Source organism: Lampetra planeri, chromosome 29, assembly GCF_965212315.1.
Source record: "Lampetra planeri chromosome 29, kcLamPlan1.2.h2, whole genome shotgun sequence".
Lineage (NCBI taxonomy): Eukaryota > Metazoa > Chordata > Hyperoartia > Petromyzontiformes > Petromyzontidae > Lampetra > Lampetra planeri.
In genome coordinates this window covers 860,452-884,597 of record NC_136135.1, presented here as the reverse complement: position 1 = coordinate 884,597, position 24,146 = coordinate 860,452, and the positions used below count along the sequence as shown (strand labels likewise).

General features: G+C 53.3%; 1 protein-coding gene across 2 annotated transcripts in view; it reads right to left on the bottom strand.

Annotated features, from left to right (window-relative positions):
- Positions 1-7,268: 7,268 nt before the first annotated feature.
- The window catches only part of LOC144728539 (sodium/potassium-transporting ATPase subunit alpha-3), a 40,102-nt gene continuing 23,224 nt past the window's right edge, over positions 7,269-24,146 (bottom strand). For both annotated transcript variants that reach the window (XM_078608044.1, XM_078608045.1), the window contains exons 2-23: positions 23,220-23,324; positions 20,686-20,745; positions 19,342-19,545; positions 18,832-18,945; positions 18,166-18,300; positions 17,131-17,248; positions 16,632-16,900; positions 15,909-16,107; positions 15,200-15,309; positions 14,858-14,992; positions 14,226-14,418; positions 13,807-13,982; positions 13,317-13,453; positions 12,602-12,752; positions 12,255-12,423; positions 11,872-12,026; positions 11,600-11,723; positions 10,868-11,013; positions 10,430-10,560; positions 10,096-10,197; positions 9,439-9,530; positions 7,269-8,681 (exon numbers count right to left, since the gene is read on the bottom strand). In XM_078608044.1, the coding sequence (XP_078464170.1) occupies positions 8,653-8,681; positions 9,439-9,530; positions 10,096-10,197; positions 10,430-10,560; positions 10,868-11,013; positions 11,600-11,723; positions 11,872-12,026; positions 12,255-12,423; positions 12,602-12,752; positions 13,317-13,453; positions 13,807-13,982; positions 14,226-14,418; positions 14,858-14,992; positions 15,200-15,309; positions 15,909-16,107; positions 16,632-16,900; positions 17,131-17,248; positions 18,166-18,300; positions 18,832-18,945; positions 19,342-19,545; positions 20,686-20,745; positions 23,220-23,324 (3,054 nt within the window). In that variant the 3' untranslated portion in view covers positions 7,269-8,652. The remainder of the gene's footprint in view (positions 8,682-9,438; positions 9,531-10,095; positions 10,198-10,429; positions 10,561-10,867; positions 11,014-11,599; positions 11,724-11,871; positions 12,027-12,254; positions 12,424-12,601; positions 12,753-13,316; positions 13,454-13,806; positions 13,983-14,225; positions 14,419-14,857; positions 14,993-15,199; positions 15,310-15,908; positions 16,108-16,631; positions 16,901-17,130; positions 17,249-18,165; positions 18,301-18,831; positions 18,946-19,341; positions 19,546-20,685; positions 20,746-23,219; positions 23,325-24,146) is intronic.

Sequence of the window (24,146 nt, the reverse complement as noted above, 5' to 3'; positions counted from 1 at the left end):
CTCAATATACTCTGGGCACGCCTGCTCTTCCACGCTTGCCAGGCATCTTCGAAGAAGCGAGAGTACCCACACTTTACCCCACCACCGCATGCAAACCTGCCTGTCGAATCACTGCGGCATACCCATTTATACTGTTGGGTAGACAGAGGCGGGCGGGGGGGGGCAGTTTAAGAAATTGTCTCCGTGTCTATCTAAACTGCCACGCCGGGAGAGCGACAGTCCAGCGCACTCTCAACCATTATATCGCAGCAGCAGCAGCAGCGTCCACGTATGGTGTTACACAAAGCATGTTATGGCATCAGTTTGTAAATTACGGAGTGATGCCATTTGGGGCAATAATTGGTAACCCCGTGACAGCAGGGATGTTGAAAGCCGTTGAGCTGGGGGCCCACTTAGGCCAGCTTGGTAATTTGGTGGCCTTCGTCCGCGAAGGCACGGGGTTGTTGATAGTTTATGGCGACGGTGGCAGTGGAATTTAGCCGTCTGTAGTTGGGGGAAACGTGGAACTAACAGCTCACAGAGTGTGGCGTACTGACGGCCAACTCGCCGCAGTGGCGAGATGTTGACTCCCTCGCCTGATATGCAGGAGGTCGTGGGTTTGATTGCGACCCTGACGCCTGCTGCTGTATATTTGGAGTTTTCATGTTTCTCTCCCCATGGTCACGTGGATTTTTTCTCCGGGTCCTCTGGTTTTTGCCTCCACATTGGAAAACACGCGTTTGGAATATTTGGCTGCTATAAATTTCCACGTGATGACTAGCCAATTAATTAAGTTATCAATTGTGGCCAGAGCTATATAAATCAGCAGGTTTCACCTGGTAAAATAAAAGCATGGTTTTACATCCTAGATTTGAAGCTTTTGTGACTGCAAGGATCCATACTCTTTGTTTTTTTAGGTAAAGTCACGTAGGTGAAAAAAAACGGGAAACGAAAGCAAATAAATTTAATTACGACGTTTCGGAGGCAACACAAGCCCCCGTCTTCAGGTGGAACAGTCAGAGCACTTGATACAGTAATTTTGCTGTGACTGTTCCACCTGAAGACGGGGGTTTGTGTTGCCTCCGAAACGTCGTGAATTAATTTATTTGTTTTCGTTTTCCGTTTTTAACCTACGTGATTTTACCGAAAAAACCAAAGAGCATTTTCTTGGTTCTTTCGGTAAAGTCACGTAGAAGGGAAATAATAAAATAATAAAAATAAAACAATAAAATACAATTCTCACGACGTTTCGGCCACAGCGCAATTCAGACAGCGTCTGAAAATTCAGACGCTGTCTTTCCGAAAGACCTGTTCTTCACCTGAGGACGGCTGCTTGCGTTGTGGCCGAAACGTCGTGAGAATTGTATTTTATTATGTTTTCTTTTTATTATTTTATTATTTCCTTTCTACGTGACTTTACCGAAAGAACCAAGAAGATGAATCCCTGCAGCCACGAAAGCTTTAAATCGAAACCAAAGAGCATTGTTTTACAGTTTAGTTTAAACTCCAACTTGCCCATCCAGACTCCCCCTCCCACCCTGTGAGCTACCCCACCTGCTCTATTGCTCTCAAGATCCAAAGTGTGTTCGGTTGAACCGGGTGAGAACTCGAGAGACCAGGATTGGGGACATTTGGGCCGCCAAACACGGCAAAAGCGAAACAAAAACAAAGTTACAGCGATGAAGCGAATCAATCCGAGCAAAAAAAAATAGTCGACTATCACGTGCGGCATCGAAGATGTTGCAAACACTCATGAACCACCGGTCTGTTGTGACTCACATGGTGGCATTTGACACCCACGGCTGAAGCACCCTTAACGGGCGTAATGCACAACCCTCGTGTTAATCCACTGCTGGATGAGGGCCCTGCCACACCATGCCGGTCGTGGGCGTTTCTTTGACCGTGCCTCGCAATGCTGAGTTCATGGACGTTGGGTAATAGTACAACACAACCATGTATGTTGATGCACTGGCCACCACGAGCTCTTACCATCTCTATGATAATAAACAAAAATGTGTGCTCAAGTGGTCACCCATCCAAGCACTCTGCAGACTCAACGCTGCTGAGCTTTGCAAGCCCGAACAAACGAGATTGGCTGCATACCAGATAATTTGATCATACGCTGTTTCAAGGTACATGATATTGTTTTAACTCTTTTTTTTGTCTCCGCTGATATGGTCATCGTGTGTGGTGTATGTTCAGATGTCACAAAATGAGAATTTTTTGTCATTTGACCATTAGTACAGGGCTTCGGTAACGTCTGTCGTGTCTCGTGTTCATAATGAGATCCGCGGTCTGTGTTATGGCCCAAGTCAACTTTTGGCGGTGAACACACTAGTCTGTAAAGTATTGTTTTGATGAACTTAAGTTAACATTCGGCAATTTGTTGTTTAAAAAATGTATCACGGTATCTGTTTTAAGTTTTTTTTTATTAAAACAAAAGGTGGGAAAGATGTTGGCCACTTTCCACAGCGGTTTGTGTTGATTTCATGCAGATGCATATATATGGATATATACAGCTTTGCAAAATGCCCCGTGACATTTCATGGCTTAAGATCTCACTTCTTGTGGTCGTCTCCCCAATTATTTCTCAAGTGGTGTGTACATACACGGACTAGCCGAAGATCCCCCGTGTCGCCTTAACAGACTGTAGGGGCAAGTGCTGTAAGCGAGCACCGATGAAGGCCGGCACGGCACACGAGGGGGATGGGTGGCCAGCACCAGGCCCGGCCGCCTTTGGCTTCCCAGTGGCGATGCTTACCAGGTACTCATTTGAGGCTGAGTCGACCTAGGGGAGGCACAGGACCGGTTCAGATAATCGTCACCAGTGTTGGCCGTGAGCGGGAATCGAACTCGGGTCTGCGGGTTTGTAGCGCAGCGCGCTCGCCGCTCCTACACCACCGCTCCCCGCTGTGGTAGGTAACACGCTCACACACACCGAGCCCTACCAACACAGTCCCGTGGTATAGCGATCAGAACAAAGACACAAAACACTATCACTGCCCATAGATGGGCCACTGCCCATAGACTCAACACTGCCCATCGACCCAACTCTGCCCCTGTACATGAAGCAGCCCCCCTCCGCCTCCTTCCGTCCCCTCACCTCTTCTTTATCGCCCATTCCCCTCCTCGCCCCTCCACTCCTCGCCGTCCCTCCCCTACCCCTCAGTGACCCCTCAGTATCCCTGTATCGCGTTGAGTCATTCCTCACCCCTTGCACGCCCCTGCCAACTAAATCATTCCATTATGTCACCGTTTTGTTTTTCTCACTGTCAAGTGCCTTGAGAGTATGCGCTCTATAAATAATATACCATTAATAATATAAATAATAACATCAATAATATAACAGATTTGAATCAGCACGCCACAGCGCGGGTTGGGAACGACTGGGAGCTATCGGCGTTTGTGTATAATATAGTACAACGTATGGATGTTATTCACGTCCTCATGATGTACAGTATTCACAAATACTCACACCGGCACACGTACAGCAAACAAGCAGTTCAGGTGGACACGTGGTCCGAGTGGGGCACTCACTGCCTCCACACCACGAGGCCTCTGCGTAAGGAAAACCTCCAGCAATGCGCTCGCATTTTAACACGACCTTGGAAGCTACGCAGGGGTCAGCGCCTGAGATTGTGTTACTCGATGGTTGGCCAAGGCAGCAACTTGTGGTCTTCATGGTCAGTAATCTCATCACGAGCCGCCTCCATCTCTCCCCGCCCAGCAGCGTGCCCGGGTTCAACCACAGCGATTCCATCCAAAAGGTCGCGTGTGTGGTGGGGTAAGGGGCCGTCCATATATGACGTCACGCACCTAGGGGGGCTGGGGTCAGACATTTGTGACGATGTGTGACGAGGGGGGGTGGGTTTGAGAAATGTGACGTCACATCAAAATGCACAACTTTAAATAAATATAGACAACACGTTCTACTTAATTGAATACTTTTTAATAAATGTTTTCTCCTACACCAGAGTGCAGCGCCACATTAAATACGCACTACAATGACAATAGTTTAAAGCGATTTGAAGCATGTTTTATTTTTAAAATGGAAATATGGTTTTGGGGGGGCGGGCAGAGCTTTGTGACGTCATATTTGAGGGGGGGGGGGTCTGACTTTTTGTGACGCCATGTGACGAGGGGGGGTGTCAAAAATCGTCCAAAATCGCGTGACGTCATTTATGGACGGCCCCTAAAGCGTGGCTTCACTCTCCCACCACGGGGTCGGCAACTTGCGGCTCTGTAAGGACTGCATCGTGGCTCCCAACACGATCATTGCAAAATAGAAAAAGCAAACCCCTCCGATGTATTTTCGATAAAATTGTGATTTAAAAAAACTATGGTCTGAATGCATTCATGAAGGACCGACTTGTCTTCACCACACGCATCGCGGCTCTCGTAATAGAGTTTTTAAAACTTAATCCCATAGCTGTCAACCCACACGGTTTACCCATATACTTGTTCCAGGGAAATTTAGTATTCATGTCCATACGGCGTACAGCCGTTTCAATACGGGCAAAAAAAAGTGTTTTGTCTATCTGTGTTTCTCCGTTGTGATGGGATTTGTCGGATGAACGTTGAGATCTATGGAGGGCACGGGGTGACCAATATTTCAGTTTAATTTATTTGGTATAGCCCTGTGAGCCATTCGGCTCTTGAATCGGGTGCAACCGCAACAAACAAACACATGAACAAGGAAACATCTTACAGAAAATTCCAGGAAAAAACTGCAAAGTCTTCCAGAAAAAAGCACCGTACACCAACGCTGTGCAAAAATCCCAGTGGGATGCAAGTCAAACAACAACAACCACAAGACAACTTAGATAAGGTCTGAATTGGACTGTAATAAGGTAGGGCACTGATAAGGGTTTGACAGCTCTGTTATTCGAACAAAATGGCTCTTTTTGTTACTTTGGCTTCCGACCCACGGCCACTGACGCGTCTGTTCTGAGTAAAACAAAAAACTCCGCTCTAGAGGGCTCCCTCTAGCGGGGAGCCAGTCCCGACTGCCGGGCAGTGGCCGGGGAGCGATCAATGCCAGGGCTGCCCTCTCTGTTTCACTGCCCTCTGCTGCCCCACAACGCGCATTGCATCTTTAACGGAGCAGATGTTGGGTGACCCCCACGCGGTGACTGGGACCGCCTTGACCCCTGCAAACGTCCGCGCTCGCCTACCAATCGGTGGCGTTCATTTTATTCTTTGTAATCCACTGAAAACGGTTACCGGTTCCTGACTTTCGAACGGGTTTACCGGTTTAGCGGTTATCGTTTTAACATCTCTTAACAATGTACAGACATCTGGCTGTCCGCCTGATGAAGCTAGTTGTAATCACTGGCGAAACGTCGTACTCAGATTGTAAATGTTGTGGCTTTGCTCTCCAACACACCGGTGTGCTGTACTAGTGACGAATTGGCACGTTCTGTTTACGTGACAACCCTTACTAGTTAGCTGTGTCGGGTGGTGGCGGGTTTAACGACACATTTATATATTTACGCGATATAGACTGTACAATATATTTAGCACAATGCAATGTAGACGTTCGTTTATATAGACATATATATATAAAAAGTCGAAAGCTCCGCAAATTTGGCCCAATAATAACTTGGGGAAAATATCTACATGTTGATTCTTCTCCTTTCAATGCTGTGGTCCATTTAATGTGAACACGGCCTCGTGTAACCCTTCACAGTGCAGGGTGGAGCAGGCCAAATGCGCGCTCCAGGTTGCCAGGCCTCGGAAAGCGAAGCAGGGCATTTGAGCCCGGATCCTGCTTGGATGATGGGTGGGTGGCCGCCAGCCCCAAGCTCGGGGGTGCCGGTGCTGCTGCTGCTGCAGCATTGCTTGGTAGGAGGGGTTGCCAACTTTGAAGCTATTTAGGGATATTTGTTTTTCCACTCCAACATGACATAATATAACGACGCTCTGCAGACGCTCGTGCACGCATCTTCTACCGCGTTAAACGAGCACTTACTGGACGTGTCGATAACACGGCTCTAAGATTAAAAGTATGCAGCGTGCATACTTTAGAGTACTTCGGCAACATTCGCTCTTCACATCACAGCAACAAAAAATCTGACGTCTCGCTTGGCCTCGTGAGCAACAGAGGGCAGTGCAGCCCCATCACCCACTGCGCTCACATTCACCACCAACCCGCACCGATCGGCGTGGGGCAGCATGGTGGACTACCTCTCACGGCCCGCGGGGAGGCCGTCATCCAGCGGTGGAGTGACAGGAAGTGCAGCAGGCAAGGTTCCCGTGCAAGCCCGAGTTGAAGTTGTGCATCATGAAGCCTTCATCCCCATCCGTTGCATTTGCAGGTGTGTGGGCGAGATCGACTCGCGTTCCACAGGCAGTGATCGAGTGGTTTGTCTCCACGCGTCTGCACGCGGCTCGGGAAGCCGATAGGGGCAGCAGAGGCTATTGAGTATTACCAATCCTGGAGTGGCTGGCCACGTGAAGGGGGGGGGGGCCTCGTGCTGCTCTTTTGAGCAGCGGCTGCCCCGCGTCGGCTTTTCCACGGTGGCTATGAAATGTTAACTCCCTCGCCTGGTATGCAGGACGTCGTGGGACGGATCCCAACCCTGATGTCTGCTGTATATTTGGAGTTTGCCTGGTCGCGTGGATTTATATCCGGGTTTTCCCCGGCACGAGGAATCAACAAGCGTTTGGATTTTTTTGCTGCCATGAATTTCCACGTGATAAGCCACTTCGTTGAACTATCAGTGTGGCCAGGACGCTTCTGAAAAAAAGCTACATAGCTCGGTTGGCCTTACCGGATAAAATAAAAAGTGTAGTTTCTCTAACACAGTACTGCTGTGGCACAAAGGCCACAGGGACCAACCTCGCGTCCTCTTCTCCGTCGCCCTCGATGGTTCACGCCTCCTTCCAGCCGAGCGCTCTCCCACTTCCAGCTCTTTATGTTATCGTGCGAGTGGAGGAAAGCCGGCGACATCCACACGGAGGCCCGGTCCTGTTCCATCTCAGCTGTGCCATTCACGAGGATTATCGCTCGAGGTGTGGGGGCCTCATGCGAAAGATTTCATGCGCACGGTCGCGATGCAGTTTTGTAGGCCTTGTGGCATCAGCACCCAGGTTGAACAACCATCAAGTCGTGGGCTCTAGGGGATTCCCAATCGTTGCTCTAAAATAACCCTCAGCCAGAGGGAGAGCCACGTGAGATTTGTCAACTTGGCCACCTCCTCTCGCGTTTTCCTCCTCTCCGTTGCTGCCTGCACACACGCATCTGCAATGACCAACAGGACCACGAGGCACTGACGACACAAACAGCATTGCACTGAGCAATGGTTGCAACCTTTATTAATAAATATTAAGGAAGACAGTGAACAGACAAGATTCCATGCACGTTTTGATAAAAACTTTGCTGTACCAATCTACTACCACGATATGTATTAAAATTTGTTAAAAACGGCCGATTCACACCAAGTGTGTGTTGTACATGCGTTGAAAGTACACGGCACGCGTGCGCGCTCGGCTTCCCAAGGCTGTGTGCGCTTTTCGAACGTTGACCGCTCTGCGCTCGCGCCGGCCACGTGGCCACGCCAGCGCACAGAGGAACGCCAGCGCACAGAGGAACGCGAGCACGTGATGCGTGCACGCACAGCAGCTGTAGGCCACGTGGGCTAACAGCTGTGAGTGGGAGCTACGCCGGTCAAGAGCTGGCTGTGAAGCCAAGGCACACGCGCTCCCTCCTTGTGTAGAAACGGACACACGGGGTTTTAAAAAATGGCACAAATGTGGCCACTTAACTCACAGACAGCTCACTAGCGGACTAAACAACATCGTGGGATGAACGGTTTTGTATTTTATTACTTGAAATGTTCAACACAATACCACCGAATAAACAAGGTGGGGGGCAGCAAATGGTCCGTGGAAACAACAAAAGGCGGCCAGACGTATGGTGCCACTTTTTAGTTCCACTGTATTGGCGTCATCCACAGACTTCGCACGCAAGGCAGCACCACCCGTCTGGCGCCCCCCCAGCTTTCCAGGATGAGTCTGTAATACTCAATGCAAGATCAAGACTTTGTTTCTTATGAACTCAGGGGCACACTTTTTGAACGGCCAACCCCCACCCCTCCCCCATCCCCACGCAAATTGATGACGTTTGCGCGAAGATGGGTCCCGCTGCCAGTCGCTCGCAGCCCCACGAAGTGACGGTCACGCACACACGACGGCACAGTTACCACACGACATAAGTGCAGGGCACGAGGGTCTGGTTCACATGCAGCTCCTCTCTCTCTCGCTCTGTTTGTGATGAGAGTGACCGACCCTGTTGAGCACAGAGTCAAAGCCACCGGGTTGGGTCCTACAACAAGCCACGATCGGTCCATGGCTCCTGTCCAATCGATGCTTCTTTAAAGGCAAGGGGCTCTATAAATTGGCAGCTGCAATACTGTAAACCTGTTGACGATTTTATTTTTCTCAATTAATTTTTCGACTTGCACATGACAAAGCAGAATACGACCCCACGGCACTGTATTTTAAAAACTCTATATAAACACGTTAACAATGAATTCAGCTACTGAAGGCAGGTTTACAGTATTTAATAAACAAACGTTTAATGTTAGTTTGGCAATTGACACATTTAGTGAGTGGAGCGCTGGGGCATGGCCCTTGCAGGGTGTAGGGGGCTGGGGGTGGCGGTTGCGTCGTCTAGTAGTATGTCTCCCTCTCCACCCAACCTGCAGGCACACACAAGACAAACACACAAAGATCAAAGATCCCCCCGTGTAGCCTTAACAGACTGTAGGGGCAAGTGCCGTTAGCGAGCACCTATGAAGGCCGGAATGGTACACGAGGGGGTGGGTGGCCAGCACCAAGCCCGACCGCCTTTGTCTCCCCAGTGGCGATGTTTACACACTGCACCGGGTACTCATTTCAGGCCGAGTCGACCTAGGGGAGGCCCAGGACCGGTTCAGATAATCGTCACTGGTGTTGGCCGTGAGCGGGAATCGAACCCGGGTCGCCAGGTTCATAGCGCAGCGTAGCGCTAACCGCTACACTACTGCTCCCCACAAGACAAACACACGGCCGCACAGTCACACACAGGGGGACAACGCCTGCCAAGGGAGTGCACCGAGGCAGCGCCCCGACACCAGCAGGCTGCCCGACACCTGACCTCGTTATCAAATTATGCGCGGCCCCCTTTTGGAAGCACCACAAATGAAGGGGCTCTCCCCAGTCGTGGGGATTGGCTTTGCCCATACTTCACCACGACAGGCATGCGCAGATTGGTAAGAAGAGTGGGGGAGGGGCATAATCGGTTCAGCCATCACTCCCCACCGATGGTCGGTCGTGGCTGGCAATCAAACTCAAGTTGGCAAGTTCTTTGCACAGTGGCGCCGACCACTGTGACAACTGCCCCAACACCTCTTCTCTGCAGGAGGCAAAACACGACCGCAGTCTGGGAATGTGGCGAGGTCCTCGCTCTGAACTCACCTCCAGGATGGCGCCTAAGGATGAATTTGCGCACCTCGTCGTACACGAAGATGAGGAGACTGTAGGGGAAGGCGCAGAACCACCAACTCGGCCTGTACAGACACACGCGATTGTGAGGTGTGCACACATCCTCTGCGTTTCTACAAGTAAAAAGGTGCAACTCTCGCTGCATGCTTCCTGTCATGACACCAGTCAGAAAAATACGAGCATTAACAAAAACCAGAGTGCAACAGAAATTGAAAAGTGCGCCAAGAAGCACGGAGAGATTCGTGCTAAGAATGAGACAGAAAGAGGGAACACATCGCTCAAGAGGACATACACCCAGGTTAATGACATCATGCAAACTGTTACAAATAGCAATGTGGTGTTTGGCAGGACACGTCATGGTGAGAAGAGATGATGGCCAGAAATATCGACGGAGTGGCGTTCTAAAGAATGGAACGCGGCCAGGGGACGTCTAGCGGGGAGATGGAGCCAAGGAAAAGTAGCTCGTGTCGAGGGTGCGTGGTGGGTCATTACATCGTAGGTTCATGGAAGATGGAGGCTGATTGGAGAGGCATTCATCCAGCACTGGATTGACCATGGTTGATGATGAAAGGTACAACGCTGGCTTATGAACAGACGAGTGAGCGAGCGAGTGGGTGGGTTGGCCCTCACTTGAGCGGGTACATGCGCAGGGCCACGTCCATGCCCGGGCAGTAGGAGAGGAAGGCGGCCAGGGCGGTCTCCTCAAACAGCCCAAATATCAGCACCTTGTTCCTGGGAGGGTGACAGAGCAGCCGTCAGCAGGGGGCCTCCCTCCCGGCCGTGCCCGCCGGGCCGAGAGGGGCGGCACGGCCGGTCCACGGGGGCTGCCTGACTCCAAACTCGGCTTGACGCCGGACAGGCCGCGCGACTTCATTAATCGACCAATCGCGATGACGGTGGTGCGGGTCGCACGAAGGAGCGCCGCGTTTACGATCGTCCGCGCGAGAGCCGAGGCGGCACTCACTTCATGCCCTGCTGGAACACGGAGTTGCGTCTCGTCTTGCAGATGATGAGATCGGCCCACTGCACCACGACGATGCTCACAAAGAACGAGGTGTGGCAGGTGTACTCCACGATCTTGCGCTGCTCATATGTCTGGAACACGCGGGCGCGCAAACACAAGCACGCAATGTGCGAGTGGCACCTTGCCAGCACACGAATGTCTTGAGGGTCGTTATATTTAGACTCTTTACAAAACCACAATTTGTTGGCATCTTCAAAGAGGCCACAAGAGTTATCTGGGACTCTTTCCATCTGATGTGCAGTGTTTACATCACTCAACTCTTAGTGAAATCGTAACAGACGGCCAATGTATGCACACAACGTACTCTTAACGTCACAGACAGAACGCTGCACATGAATGGGTATGGATAATTACGACTACGATGATGATGACACTTACCCATTCCTGGCCGTAGCTGTCCTCCAAGTCATTGAGAGATTTGTCATCCCAGTTGATTCGGATGCCAATGAGGTTCCAAGGCAGGAACCCGTTCTCAGCCAGGATCACAAAGTAGGAGAAGAACCCTCCCAGGGCCTGGATCATGCCTGGGACCAAACACACGCACCGTTAGAGATCAGCAATGACAAAAGCAAAGGTGCAGCCCTGCAATTGCATGACTATGAAAGCAATATCAGCAGCTGCCAAGACGAAACTGTGAGCACCCAAGACACTCTTCCATCAGGGTCACGGAACGACAGGGAAATCTGCGGGCGATGCCCGAGCTGCCCGTGTAGGTACAGGAGTTGGGAGCCGCACAGCTAAACCTCGGCAAGCCAGGGGGCCGCCCTCTCAACCGGGACTGGAACACGAGAGCTGCCGTCTGTGGTGAAGAGCGGACGACGTCTCCCTCGCTCATCTGCGCTGCCGTTGTCCGGTAGCTGACGATTATAGCTACGTCACCGACTGCACAAGGGTCCCGACCCTCAACCACAAATGGTAATTGTTGATCCAAGTTGGTATGATGGATATGAAATGGTGGGTAAAAGGGGTCCCCCCCCCCTTTGCGGAGATAGATGGCAGGCACACAGTACCCCATCAAGATGTACTCTGCAGGACGGTCCCTGTGCCCGTAGGTAGATAGCGGTGTCCGTGTGTGCGTCGCGTGGAAGATAGGGTCATGTGCCCGCGTACCGATCTGCCCGTAGGCGATGCTGATTAGCCGCTCGTTCACCAGTTTGTCGACGCGCGCGTTCCTCGGCTGCCGCTTCATGATGTCGCTCTCCGCCGCCTCGTACGCCAGGGAGATGGCGGGCACCTGCATCACCACGTCAAACGCGTCGCGGTTAGGGTCGGGCTCCGGGGTCGGGCGTCAACGTCCGCGCAACTCCGGAGATGCCAAGATGCCACCGCCGGCGTCGAGATGCGCTGCCGTGCGCGCTGGCGCCGCGGGGGCCACTGCTCACCATGTCGGTGCCCAGGTCGATGCACAGGATTGTGACGGTGCCCAGCGGGAGGGGGATGTTGCACAGGATGAAGAAGAGGAAGGGCGTGATCTCGGGGATGTTACTCGTCAGCGTGTAGGCGATCGACTTCTTGAGGTTGTCGAAGATCAGTCGTCCTGAAACACAAACGGTCAGCGCTGGCATTGGCCCCCACTCTGTAGGTAGAACTTCTTTTGCACCGTACGTAGCCAACCGTGCACAGGAGCAGCCTCTCCACCCCGCAGACGATTGCCGGAGAGCCACCCAACATCTAACGACTAGACACAGCACGACGGCCGGTATCGCCAGTGGCAGGCAAAGCAGATCATGAAGGTGGTGGTGATGAAATTTGCACCGTCACTCACCCTCCTCTACGCCGGTGACGATGGAGGCAAAGTTGTCATCGAGTAGGATCATGTCGGCCGCCTGCTTGGACACATCAGAGCCCGCGATACCCATGGCGATGCCGATGTCGGCCTTCTTGAGCGCAGGCGAGTCGTTCACACCATCTCCCGTCACGGCCACAATCGCACCCTGCAGGCAGACATGGAGAGAGACACGCGCGGGCACACACACGTCAAACAAATCCCAGGACCATCCGCTTGACACGACCGTCGGTGCCAGAGGGTTTGGTTCTGCTTGAGGCAGTGCAGTGTGCGAGTGTACACGCACCCGTCTGCCAGTGCGGGTGTGTGTGTGCGCGTGTGAGCACCTGTCTTTGACAGCCTTCCACGATGATGAGCTTCTGCTGGGGGGAGGTGCGAGCGAACACGATCTCCGTGTGGTTCTTCAGGATGTCGTCCAGCTGAGTCTCCGTCATGTCCTTCAGGTCCGAGCCGTGCACCACGCACGCCTTCGCGTCTCTGAGCGGCACGGAAGGACGAGAGCGCAGCACATCAAAGCGTCGTCACACAGCAGAGGGCAGCACCAATACACAGCAGCAGCAGTACCAGGGAGGATGGAGGCAGAGCATCAGCACGTGGTTGACAGAGCATGCATCTCCCAACTTTCGAAGTCTCAAGTCTAGATATTAAATTACCGACCGACGCGATGGCCAACCAAAAACAAAAACCCCCAGTTATAGCCTTAACAGACTTTTGGGGCACATGCTGTTAGCGAGCATCTATGAAGGCCGGTACGGCCACGGCAAACGAGGGGGTGGGTGGCCAACACCACACCGGGCCGGCTCTCTCTCCCAAGTGGCGACATTTACACACCGCACCAGCGACTCATTTGAGGCCGACCCGACTTAGGAGAGGCCCAGGACCGGTTCAGGTAATTGTCACTAGTGTTGTTGGTCATGAGCGGGGATCGAACTCTGGTCGCTGGGTTCGTAGCGCAGCGCGCCAACCACTGCACCACCGCTCCCCACAGCGACGGGCAACCGCACGCTCACCAGCGGGTGAACGCCGGGCCGCCGCGCTCACCTGGGGTTGACCTGGCTCACGGGGATGTTGAGTCGCGCCGCGATGTCCTCCACCGTCTCGTTGCCCTCGGAGATGATGCCCACGCCCTTGGCGATGGCCTTGGCTGTGATGGGATGGTCTCCGGTGACCATGATGACCTGGCCGCAACACGATGGTGCCATTGTTAAATAAATGATGAAAACCACGCACACCGACCACCGGCACGGAGCCAAACCGGTCGATTGACACTCGAGTTGGGACAAGTGGGCAAATTGATCGACTCGAGGTTGATTATTTCAAGAGCTGTAATCGATTGCTTTGCGAGCACTCGTTTAGCCAGCCCCCCCCCCCCCCCCCCCGTTTACAAACGGTGGTCATCCCGGCACCCTGCCTCCCCCCACGGTGGAATGACTTACCCCCACCCCCCTCTCCCCAACATATATAATATGCAACCTGCACAAATGGAGGGGGGGGGGGGGGGAACGCTCGATTACACGGCGCAAGGCCACACCTTGATGCCGGCGGAGCGGCACTTCCCCACGGCGTCGGGCACGGCGGCACGGGGAGGATCAATCATGGAGATGAGTCCGGTGAAGCACAGGTTGTCGGTGGTGAAGTTCACGTCGTCCGTGTCGAAGGCAAAGCCCTTGGGGTACTGGTCGATGGGCATGTACAACTGGCAGAATCCTGCGGTGGTGGGGGACAAGGGAGGGAACGACAATTCAGAGGGGAGACGCAACAAGACAATTATCCCCTGGATATCCCCTAACAGACTTTCGGGGCACGTGGCCTCACGCCGACGCTGCCCGTGCACCCTACCTAGCGAGGCCGTACAAGTATCTCAGCGATCACAGCTCTTCCCATTCACCGCACACGACCCCTTCCCTGAAACGTGCACACACACACACCAAGTGCAAGCCCTCTACTCACCCAGCACGCGCTCGCCCAGCCCTCCCAGCTCGAGGTAGGCGTTCTGGAAGGACTCCTTCATTTCCTCGTCCAGAGGCTGCTCTTTGCCCTGGATGATGATGGAGGAGCAGCGGTCGAGGATGCGCTCCGGGGCGCCCTTCATGACCAGCAGGTAGCGCGGGTCGCTGGCGTCCTCGGTCTCGTGGATGGACAGCTGACGCACGCGCACACACACACACACACACGCATGTTAACAACGCACACCGAGGCGCCTACATCCACCGTCGGCAACAACAACGAGCCTCGCGACCTGCACGATATGGGAACGGCACTTTGGGAACCATCTCCTCGTTGCTTCCCCTTGGCAGACCGCTCACAGGGCTCTCCGAGCTCGAGAGCCTCACGTGCAGAGGAGGCCAAGGGGGCGGCCACAGATTAACCGGCAATGTCGAGACTCGGGGACAGCGAGGGGACACGCTCGCAGGTTTTGCCAGGAAGGACTCTTAGGGCTTGTGGCACCAAAGGGTAGTGCTCCCACACTTGTCTCGACCGTCAATTGAGGATGTTTCTCTTTATGTACGACCACTTGCAATGGCAAATGAAAAGCGGGGAGGGAGAGTCAGGGGGAGTGTGAGAGTAGGCAGTGCCCCTACCTGGTACTTGTTGGTGGAGTTGAAGGGGATCTCGGATATCTTCTTGTTCCTGTCACGCATGTCGCGCACGTTGCCAACGCACAGCTCGATGCACTTGAGCAGCGCAGACTCGGACGCGTCACCGGCCACATCGCGCTGTCAAGGAAAATTAAATGACGAGTCGTTAGCGCGTCACTCTTGTCGAGTCTTTTCCACCGCACGACCGAGCCGTACCAGGGCCTGTGCCGAGCCAGCCCGGCACTGCTGCTGCGTTGGATAAATAACCAGAATCGGAGCCGTGCAGCCGACGTCGCATGCAACGGATCAGACGAGAAGTGAAAAGGGGGCGGGGGGGCCACCCACCTTGAGCACGGGCACGCTATCCTGGCCCGCCTGGAACACGGCGCGGTTGCACAGCGCCGCCACACGCGCCAGGGCGGTCCACGTCGGCGAGCTCTTGTCGAACGCCGTTCCTGTCGCGAGGGCACAACCCCAACAGCGAACGTCAACGGGGCACTCGCATTTCCACACCGGATTAATCCCAATTTGTGTCACGAGCAATGCATTCGGCCTCCCGCACAGCGGTTTAAACCATTCGCATTACAGAAGCTGATGTAAAAGGAATTACTTCTGAGATTCCTTCAAAGTGACCCTCGTTTCAAGCAGCAGGGGGCAGCATTTCCCCACCCGTTCTTCCACGAAGAGCACCGTCTGTTGCATTCAAGTAAAATCAATATTTTTTTATTCTCCGGAACTGGAATTAAAACCAAATTATACGCAGAACCACATTTAAACGAGATGTTTTCTTTCTTAGCCAAGTCATCGGTGACTGGGCCGAGACCGATCGCTCACGACCACGTGGCAGATCAGAGAAGAAACGTGACGGACCACAGAGTGGAGGCGTCGGTCGAGCAGACCTCTCGCGCCTCCACTCCGCCGCACTCCCCCAACATCCCGTGGGCACACAAGTCCTCTGGGGAAGTGCTACCGAGACCGTGCGCGCGACACTCGTGCCCGGGCACGGCGGTGCGGCCACATCGCGACGGCGCCCTGCGTCCGCGCGCTCTCTCACCGGACTGGTCCTCCGTGGTGTCCGCCTCGTGGATCTGGTTGTCGAACCACATGTGCGCCACCGTCATGCGGTTCTGCGTGAGGGTGCCCGTCTTGTCGGAGCAGATGGTGGAGGTGGAGCCCAGCGTCTCCACGGCCTCCAGGTTCTTCACCAGGCAGTTCTTCTTGGCCATGCGCTTGGCAGTCAGCGTCAGGCAGACCTGCGAGCGCACGCACGTGTGCATTTAGAAAAGATTCTCCCCTGCAGTCAAAGTATTCGCATTACATCACATCTTTCACTACATTTCATCTCAACCATTCCGATGCCTTGCTGCAGTCTAGCCAAGGCGAGCTCCCTGTAGCAGATGGCTCTGCAGCAAAAGGTCCACACGCAGCATCGGCCTGAAAATGGGTGTTTAGAAGTCTTCCAGTAGGGGGCAATGTTGCGACGTGGTGTTTACCAATTAAGTAGTGTCCGAGTAATTCCATAAAATTTGGCAAATATAGATCATGATGCGAGGCTACAATGGCAGCTCTTTCACATAACTGCCACCGTGAAGACGGTGGGTATATTTATGGTTAATACACAATGGCAGAAATAACCAGGGCGGCCGCTGGGCTCGAATCATGAATATTTGCAGCGAGCGGCGAACACGCCAACCACTCGGGCCGGGTCACCGCCCACTCTGGTGACAAACGAGGAGACGGGGAGGGCTGGCAACGCAGCGGCCTCTTAAAAACTCACGGTGACGGTGGCCAGCAGACCCTCGGGCACGTTGGCCACGATGATGCCGATGAGGAAGATGACGGCCTCCAGCCAGCTGTATCCGAGGATGAGCGACAGGACGAAGAAGGAGACGCCGAGGAAGACGGCCACGCCGGTGATGATGTGAATGAAGTGCTCGATCTCGATGTTGATGGGAGTGCGGCCGCCCTCGAGCCCGGAGGCCAGTGTGGCGATACGGCCCATGACCGTGCGGTCACCGGTGTTGATGACGATCCCACGAGCAGTGCCTGCAGCACAACCGGACGCCCCAGTCACCACGGCATTCCAACAACTCATGGTCATGCCACGACAATCCAGCCTTCGCCTCGTATCGGGATCACGTAGCGGGCTACGCCGACTCAATGTCTATTGAAACAATGCCGAGGGAGTGCATAACAGGTTAAAAGGAGAGGTGGACGGTGATGCACTCGGCAGACGCACCCCCTCTCTAGCCGTGCTGTGCGCACACGACACCCACCCTCGACGCAGTTGGTGGAGAAGAAGGCGATGTTGCGAGTTTCCAGCGGGTTGTCGTGCGTGAAGTCGGGGGAGCGGCTCTGAGGCTCAGACTCTCCGGTGAGCGAGGAGTTGTCGACCTGCGGGTACCACGCGAGGGAACGGCGACCGGGTGAGACACGCCTCGGTGAAAAGTCTCATCCCTACAGACACCCGCGCGTTGGTTGTTTTCTCTTTTATAAATAAATAAATTCAAATTGTAATTCCGATTGTGCCAGGAGGCGTCACGGCGTGAGACGAAGAACCCATTCAGGACTCCCGCAGAGCAGTGCAGCCCCTTCTTGTCACAGAGGACGACCCACGGAAGCGGACACCACAGAACTGCTGCTGCTTAGGGGATCTGTTCAAGCAACCTCTGCTCCACATGGAAGGGGGGGGGGGCACTTTTTCCACCCCGCTCTGCCACTGAGAGCACAGCTCGGCAGGGGTCACCAAACGGAAGCTTGTAATCCTCACCAGCTGCAATTTCGCCAATTTAAGTATAGAACCAAATTTAACGTGAGGTTTTTTTTTCGGCAGCAAGTGAATCACCCGAGCCAAGACGACCGACTACACTTTACAGACTCCGAGTTAAATCAGTTTTTATGGAATCGTTAAACAAGTGCCGAATGCTTTATCTTTAGAGCAATGCCAAAAGGGGTGCACAGAATGAGGCGGGAGCCACGGCAGGTTCCTTGTGCAGTCGTTGGTAGGAGCCGAGGTTCGACCCCAGCATGGCTTATTAGAGGTGTGCTGCTAGCACAGTGGCAGTTGAACGAACCTCGCAACTCAAAAAGATGAGCAAAAAACTTTTTGAAATGGCAACAGTTACAAATCAACGTCTGGGTTATTTAGCCAGTTGCAAATTGTTAAGATGAGCACCACGGAATAACGCGCTATATAAATATAAGCGTGAGCGAGAGCCTCCAAAAAACTATGAACTAGGCGACCGGTGGACGGTGGGCATCGAAGCGAGCCGGTGGTCCACTCTGGTGCTCCCGGCGCTCTCCCAGCGTACCTTGCAGCCATGCGACGAGACAACGCGCAGGTCGGCGGGGATGCGATCCCCTCCCTTGATCTCCACCAGGTCCCCCAGCACCACCAGCTCCGCGTTCAGCTGCGTCTTCTCGCCCTCGCGGATCACCAGCGCTTGCTGCGGGGGGTGGGGGGGGGGGCGGCCACGCGTCGCAGACTTAACGCGACACGTCGTCTTTCGTGCCAACGTTGCACTCTTTTACAAAAGTGCACGTTTAACGTGCTTGTTAAAAAACAACTCAAGTGTGCAAAGGAAAGCGTGGGCGTGACAAACACTTGGGACTACGAGACTGAAAGGAGAAAGCATTTCATGGGGAACACAGCGGATGTTCAAATGCAGAATTTTCACTGATAGGGAAAGCAAATGGGCTCAGGTAGGACAAATGGATGGAGTGGCAACCAAACGAGGCAATGCCCGCTGCGGAGATGGAGAAAAGGTGAAAAAACCGGCTCGTTTGTAGGTGAATTGTTACATGACAGGGCTGAGAACTGGTGACAACTTGAGGTGGCCATCATCCAGCAAGTGGATCGACTTTGACCGATGATGAATAAAATGTACCTTTAATAAGGTACCATCAAAGAGCATAGGCAGACGCCTATGCAATAACGCACGACCCAGGTGGGGGGGGTGGGTGTCACATTTATTTACCTGTGGGACCATGTTCTTGAAGGAGTCCATGATGCGGGAGCTCTTGTTCTCCTGGTAGTAGGAGAAGCAGCCGGTGATGATCACCACGGCCGACAGCACCACCCCCAGGTACAGCTGCACACACACACACACACAAATGATTAGTATAAGGTACAACTGCTATTCCTGCCATTCTTATCACACGAGGCTATCGGAGAAGGCGCTTTGGGCTTCACCCACGAGCTGTCCTGCCAAGAGGGGGCAATGTTGCTGCATGGCTTTGCACTGGTACACGTTTGGCTAGGTACAAAAAAAAACACACGGAGCAATAACCAGGGCGGCCGCTGCGATCGTGAGCGAGAGCCTCCAAAAACGAGTTGTCAAAACGCACTATCGCAGGGGCCCACGTGAAACGTCACGGCCGTTATGCTCCCACCCCGGGCCAGTCCACTTCGGCAGGCGGCAAAAAGAACGACACGCGTCGCATGCCAGCGCCCACGAGAGCTTCCTTCAGCGGAGCGGCGAACTCACGTTGTCGTTGGAGGGCTCGTCTTCAGTGGCGGCCTGGATGCCGTAGGCCAGGAAGCACAGGATGGCTCCCACCCACAGCAGCAGCGAGAAGCCCCCAAACAGCTGCTTGCAGAACTTGACCCACTCTGGGGTGGTCGGGGGAGGGGTCAGGGAGTTGGGGCCGTCTCGAGCCAGGATCTCCGCAGCTCGTACGTTCGTCAGGCCCTGAGACACGGGCGAGGGGACACGGAGGAAGCAGCGGTAGCCCGCACGCACACGAGCACATGCACACGACGCACACAAATAAACACACGGTACCTATTTATAAAAGCATATGCAAGCAGAACTCTGTTCTGCGTCTGCACCCAAGTAAAAGTATTTTGTTTTTTCACCAACCCATTAGCTTTTTGCACCCACCAAGGAGATTGTTAAAAGTTACCCGAATCTGGTGTTGACACCTGGGAGGACCAAGCCGGTCCAGCATCCGATTGCTTCAACATTTGGCTGCATGGTAATATTTGTTTGCAAGGGCAATAGGCTAACAGACTGGAGCAACTTTTATTCAAATGTGGATAGAGAATGGCATTTGTTTATTTATGCTTCTCAACATAATGCTCCAGCATGGCCCACACAACATTTGTGAACGGAAAAACTGCCCGTACTGGTTACATAAGACTTACATGAGGAGAACATGGCGTGCATGTGTGGAAAAGAAGATTTCTATCAACGATAACCATCGCACCAAATATGTAAACGCCGCAAAAACAAATCAGGGAAGGCTCTTTCATCGAGCGCGCATGTCTCCAAATCACAATGTTTACGTAAATAATTTTATAAAGGAAACAAGGCATGTTTTGTAGCTGCCAATGACACGTGACCCCTGACTTTAAGCGGAGCTCAAACGTGGCCGAGTGGAAGGTAGAATGCGAGAGCGCCGCAGCGTCACCTTTAATTAAATTCAAACAATCGCCTCGCTTGTTCGTGAACCACTAAGCTGCCCGGGCTCACCTCATATCGCGCGCCGCTGGCTCTCGACCGGGGCCCATCGACGCACGCGGCCCTCCGGCCGTTGGCGTACGCGCGCACGCCTCCTTTGCTTGGTCGTGTGCGCTCGGGAGTCAATTACGACCACGTGCGCAACAGCCCCATTACCGACGCCACAGTGGGGAAAAAACTGCGTGTGTCAAGGGAAGCACCCCCGGGCTGAGTCGCAACTTTGGAAAATAACCAGGCGATCCTACGGCAAGCGCGCTCGCGCGCCGTGCCCGTGAGCATGACGCGCACAGGGCTTCTCCTCCGTGACGTGCGCGGTGCGTGCAAATGGTCGTGTTTTGGTGCCGCTCACCCCATTCCCCGAGTACTTACACGGCTCAGATCCGTCCCGTACTTGTGGTGCAGTTCGTCTAATGACAACTTATGATCGTCCTTAAAAAGCGAACAGAAAACAACAACACGGGACACTCAGCATGCAGCGCACCGGGCAGCACAGACCTGCACGGGGTCCGTGCCGTTCTTACGGCAGACCTCCTCCACAGACATCTTGTGCTCAGTCTAACCTCCCACCCCCCCGAACCCCCACCACCACCACGAGGAGGTGGAGACAGAGCGAGAATGTTACACGGCACCATGGAAAATGACCCCAAGCATCCATGCATGGGCAATCCCATGGGAAGATGAGAGGAATGAGAGGCGCGTTGTGAGCGCGAGTTGTGGGTTACACAGATCGGAGGGTGCGATAAAGAAGGGGGGGGGGGGGCGAGTGAGATAGACGGCGACGTGGAGATACAGGCAGGAGGTGGTTTGACGCAAACAGGAAAGTGACGAGCGATGAGGACAAGACGGAGAGGGTGGGGTGGAGGGTGACAGAGATGTTGTGTGTGAAAGGGCAGACGAGCAGAGGGATTTATTGCATGAGTCAGGGCGAGTGAGCGCAAGTTATGGGAGAGGTGGGGGGGGCACGGGAGAAAGGAGCGTAGTAGCGCGGTTGCCGCCCGCGTTGAGCAGCGGGAGGTTTTTCCCCCCCCCGCGGAGAAGTTAGGAAACAGGTGGAGGAGCCAGGAAACCGGGAGCAGCACCAAGTAGGAGGAGAAGGGAGGCATCGGTTCGCATGTGCAGGGCACAGACAGGGGGAGGGGAGGGCTTCGTTAGTGCGCAGCTCGGCAGGGGTCACCACGCGCGCACGCGGTGCGGCGTTAAGAGACACGGCTGCCCGAAGCGATCAAAGACGAGGGAAGCGCGTCGAGCAGAACTAAACATCGAGGAGGCGACAGTGGCACGCTCGTACCCACGGAGCGTCAACGCTTCGTCACTGCAGATTGTTCAACCACATTAAACGGTTATTGCTCTTTTCAGTTTGTTCAACACAGACTCACCGGAAATAAATAAGTGATAGGCATTCTAGTTTGTTAATAGAGATGTATATTTTAATAACATTTACACAACATGTAGAGGAAACGTAGGAGACGAGTGGGGTCAGAAAAACAACATGGTGTCAGTGGCAGTGGACAATCGAGGTGGGGGGGGGGGAGACAGTCACATGGACATTGTTGCCAAAATATATTTAGCTCGTGCAGGCCCGTTGCAGGCACACTCCACCAGGGCTCAAAATGCACTGCTGCTGCTGCTGCTGCCGCTCTGCTAGGAGACCGGCACAGCCATGAGACGTGCCGTCACCCAACCGCTGCTAGCAGTGGAACTCGCATCTATGTTGTGCGCCATCTGGATACGCTCTTCCTTCCGATATTAGGAATCTACTGGAGGCATGTCCATTTGAAATCGAGATAGGGAAAACTCATGTTGGTAATTAATTTCGAAATCAAATTTTTTTAGAAGTTTTTTGCGTTTAGTTTGTAGTCCTTCCCCTGCACCTCCAATTAGTACGTTTGGCTACGTACGGTGTGAAAAAAGTTCATACAAAATGTAACCAGATCGCGTGGTATTCATTTAAGTGCCAAACGAATGTATAAATGCCGGGTGGATGGGTAGCCCAGCGGATGTGCAGGGCGGCTTTCACCGCACAACTAGTTCTCACACGACACATCGGTTCATTCCTGCCCCTGGAGCGGTATGGCTCGCGACCAAACAAGCAAAGCGCGTGGGCTTTGCTTGTTTGGTAAGTTTGTTAAACGGAACGCTTCTGATATCGTTTACACGAAGAGCCCTATTACACGCAAGAGATATAAAAAGGGTCAACAAGCTGGGAGCAATCCCAAAACAAGAAAGTCAATATTGAGGGAAAACATCAACGCTAATGCGCAAGTGTCAAACTATTACTCGAGCCCACGCTTGCGCAACAAGTCCGTCACGCACCCCCTCGGAGATTGAGAACGTTTTTAAAACTTGGCCTTTCAGCTCCAAGGGCAATAAGGCGGCAGTATTGTGCATGAGTCACTGGGGTTGTTAGTTGTAATTGATACCGGAGTAAAAGGCACCTCTAGTCAGATTTTAATGAAGGCATGGGATTATATACACACACCCAGTGAAAGCCCCCCCCCCTACTCCTGCCACTCCCTCCCACATACTTTGTTCGCACTTACTTCGTAATTAAAGGTAACTAAACAATTCATAAGCATGTCTCTTGCTGACGGTTGTAATCAGCGACTGAAAACCCCGTGCAACGAACAGACTGCTCCCACATCACTCGTTTATGCCCATCTGGGGCAAATTTAATGAAGCACTGAGCGGAATGGAAATTTACTTGCTACTTTGACCACACGCATAAGCTAAACAGTGACAAAGCCATCTACAACCACACAGCATTCACACACGTGGGAGTTACATGAATCGCCAAATCACAAGTGGCCTAGTTTAAGACATTGACACATGGTGGGTTTGGAGGTGAGAAGAGGAGGGGGCAGTGGAGGGCGGCCGATGGCATGGAGGATGGCAGGCAGCCTTACCAGGGAAACCTCCTTCTTCAAGTCATCCATGTTGCTCTTTTTCTCCAGCTTACGGTCTTTCTTGCTCTTCTTCTCAACCTTGTTGGGAACGTCATCCTTCCCGTACTGCAGGCACACACACGCACGGCAACACGCACAAACGAGCAACAGACATCAGCGACAGCGTCCCGACTAGACCAAGCGAGCGAGTTGCTTGGTCGCATGCCGACATGCGAGGGAGCGCAACAGCCTCGCCGACCCCAGGATTTTGGAGACCCTGCTCCGCAATCCACCGTCGTCCTTCAGGTAAGAGACGTTTGAATCTCTTACACAGCTCACCAACGAGCATAACACAAGTGATAGAAAATCCCTGCAATTGCTTGCTCATGCTGGCATCCACTAGAGGGCGCGCCACAGAGGAACCCTGAGAGAGAGGGTAAATTGGCCTAATCTTTTTCAATGCTGGTCTTGGACGAGGTGGGTGTAACCCACTTTACCCCACTCCAGGCGACCTGCTGATCAACTGTGAGTCCCATATATACAGCAGAGTGGACAGAGGTAGAGAGGGCATTTAAGAAACTTGGGCACAGATAACATACCATTAAGTTCGTCACCACACCAACAACCACATTGAAATCACACCCAACCAGGGCATTCTTGCACTAATATATTAAACTCCGTGCACACAACCACGAGGTGTCCACCAGCAGCACAAGGCGTTCACCCCCTGGGGAAGGACTCGCAAGGGACAAAAGGGGAACCCCTTATCAGCCTCTGCATGCCATTAACTCTGCACAAGGATGAAAAATACCTCCTTGGGCTCACACTGTATTCTCAAGCACACCGTGCCCTCAGCTCTTCAGGGATAAGATAATCATTAGTTGTTAAAGTTGAACTTTGTACAACTCGGTACACGAAGTCCAAAAATGCTAGCAGGATCCTCAAGAA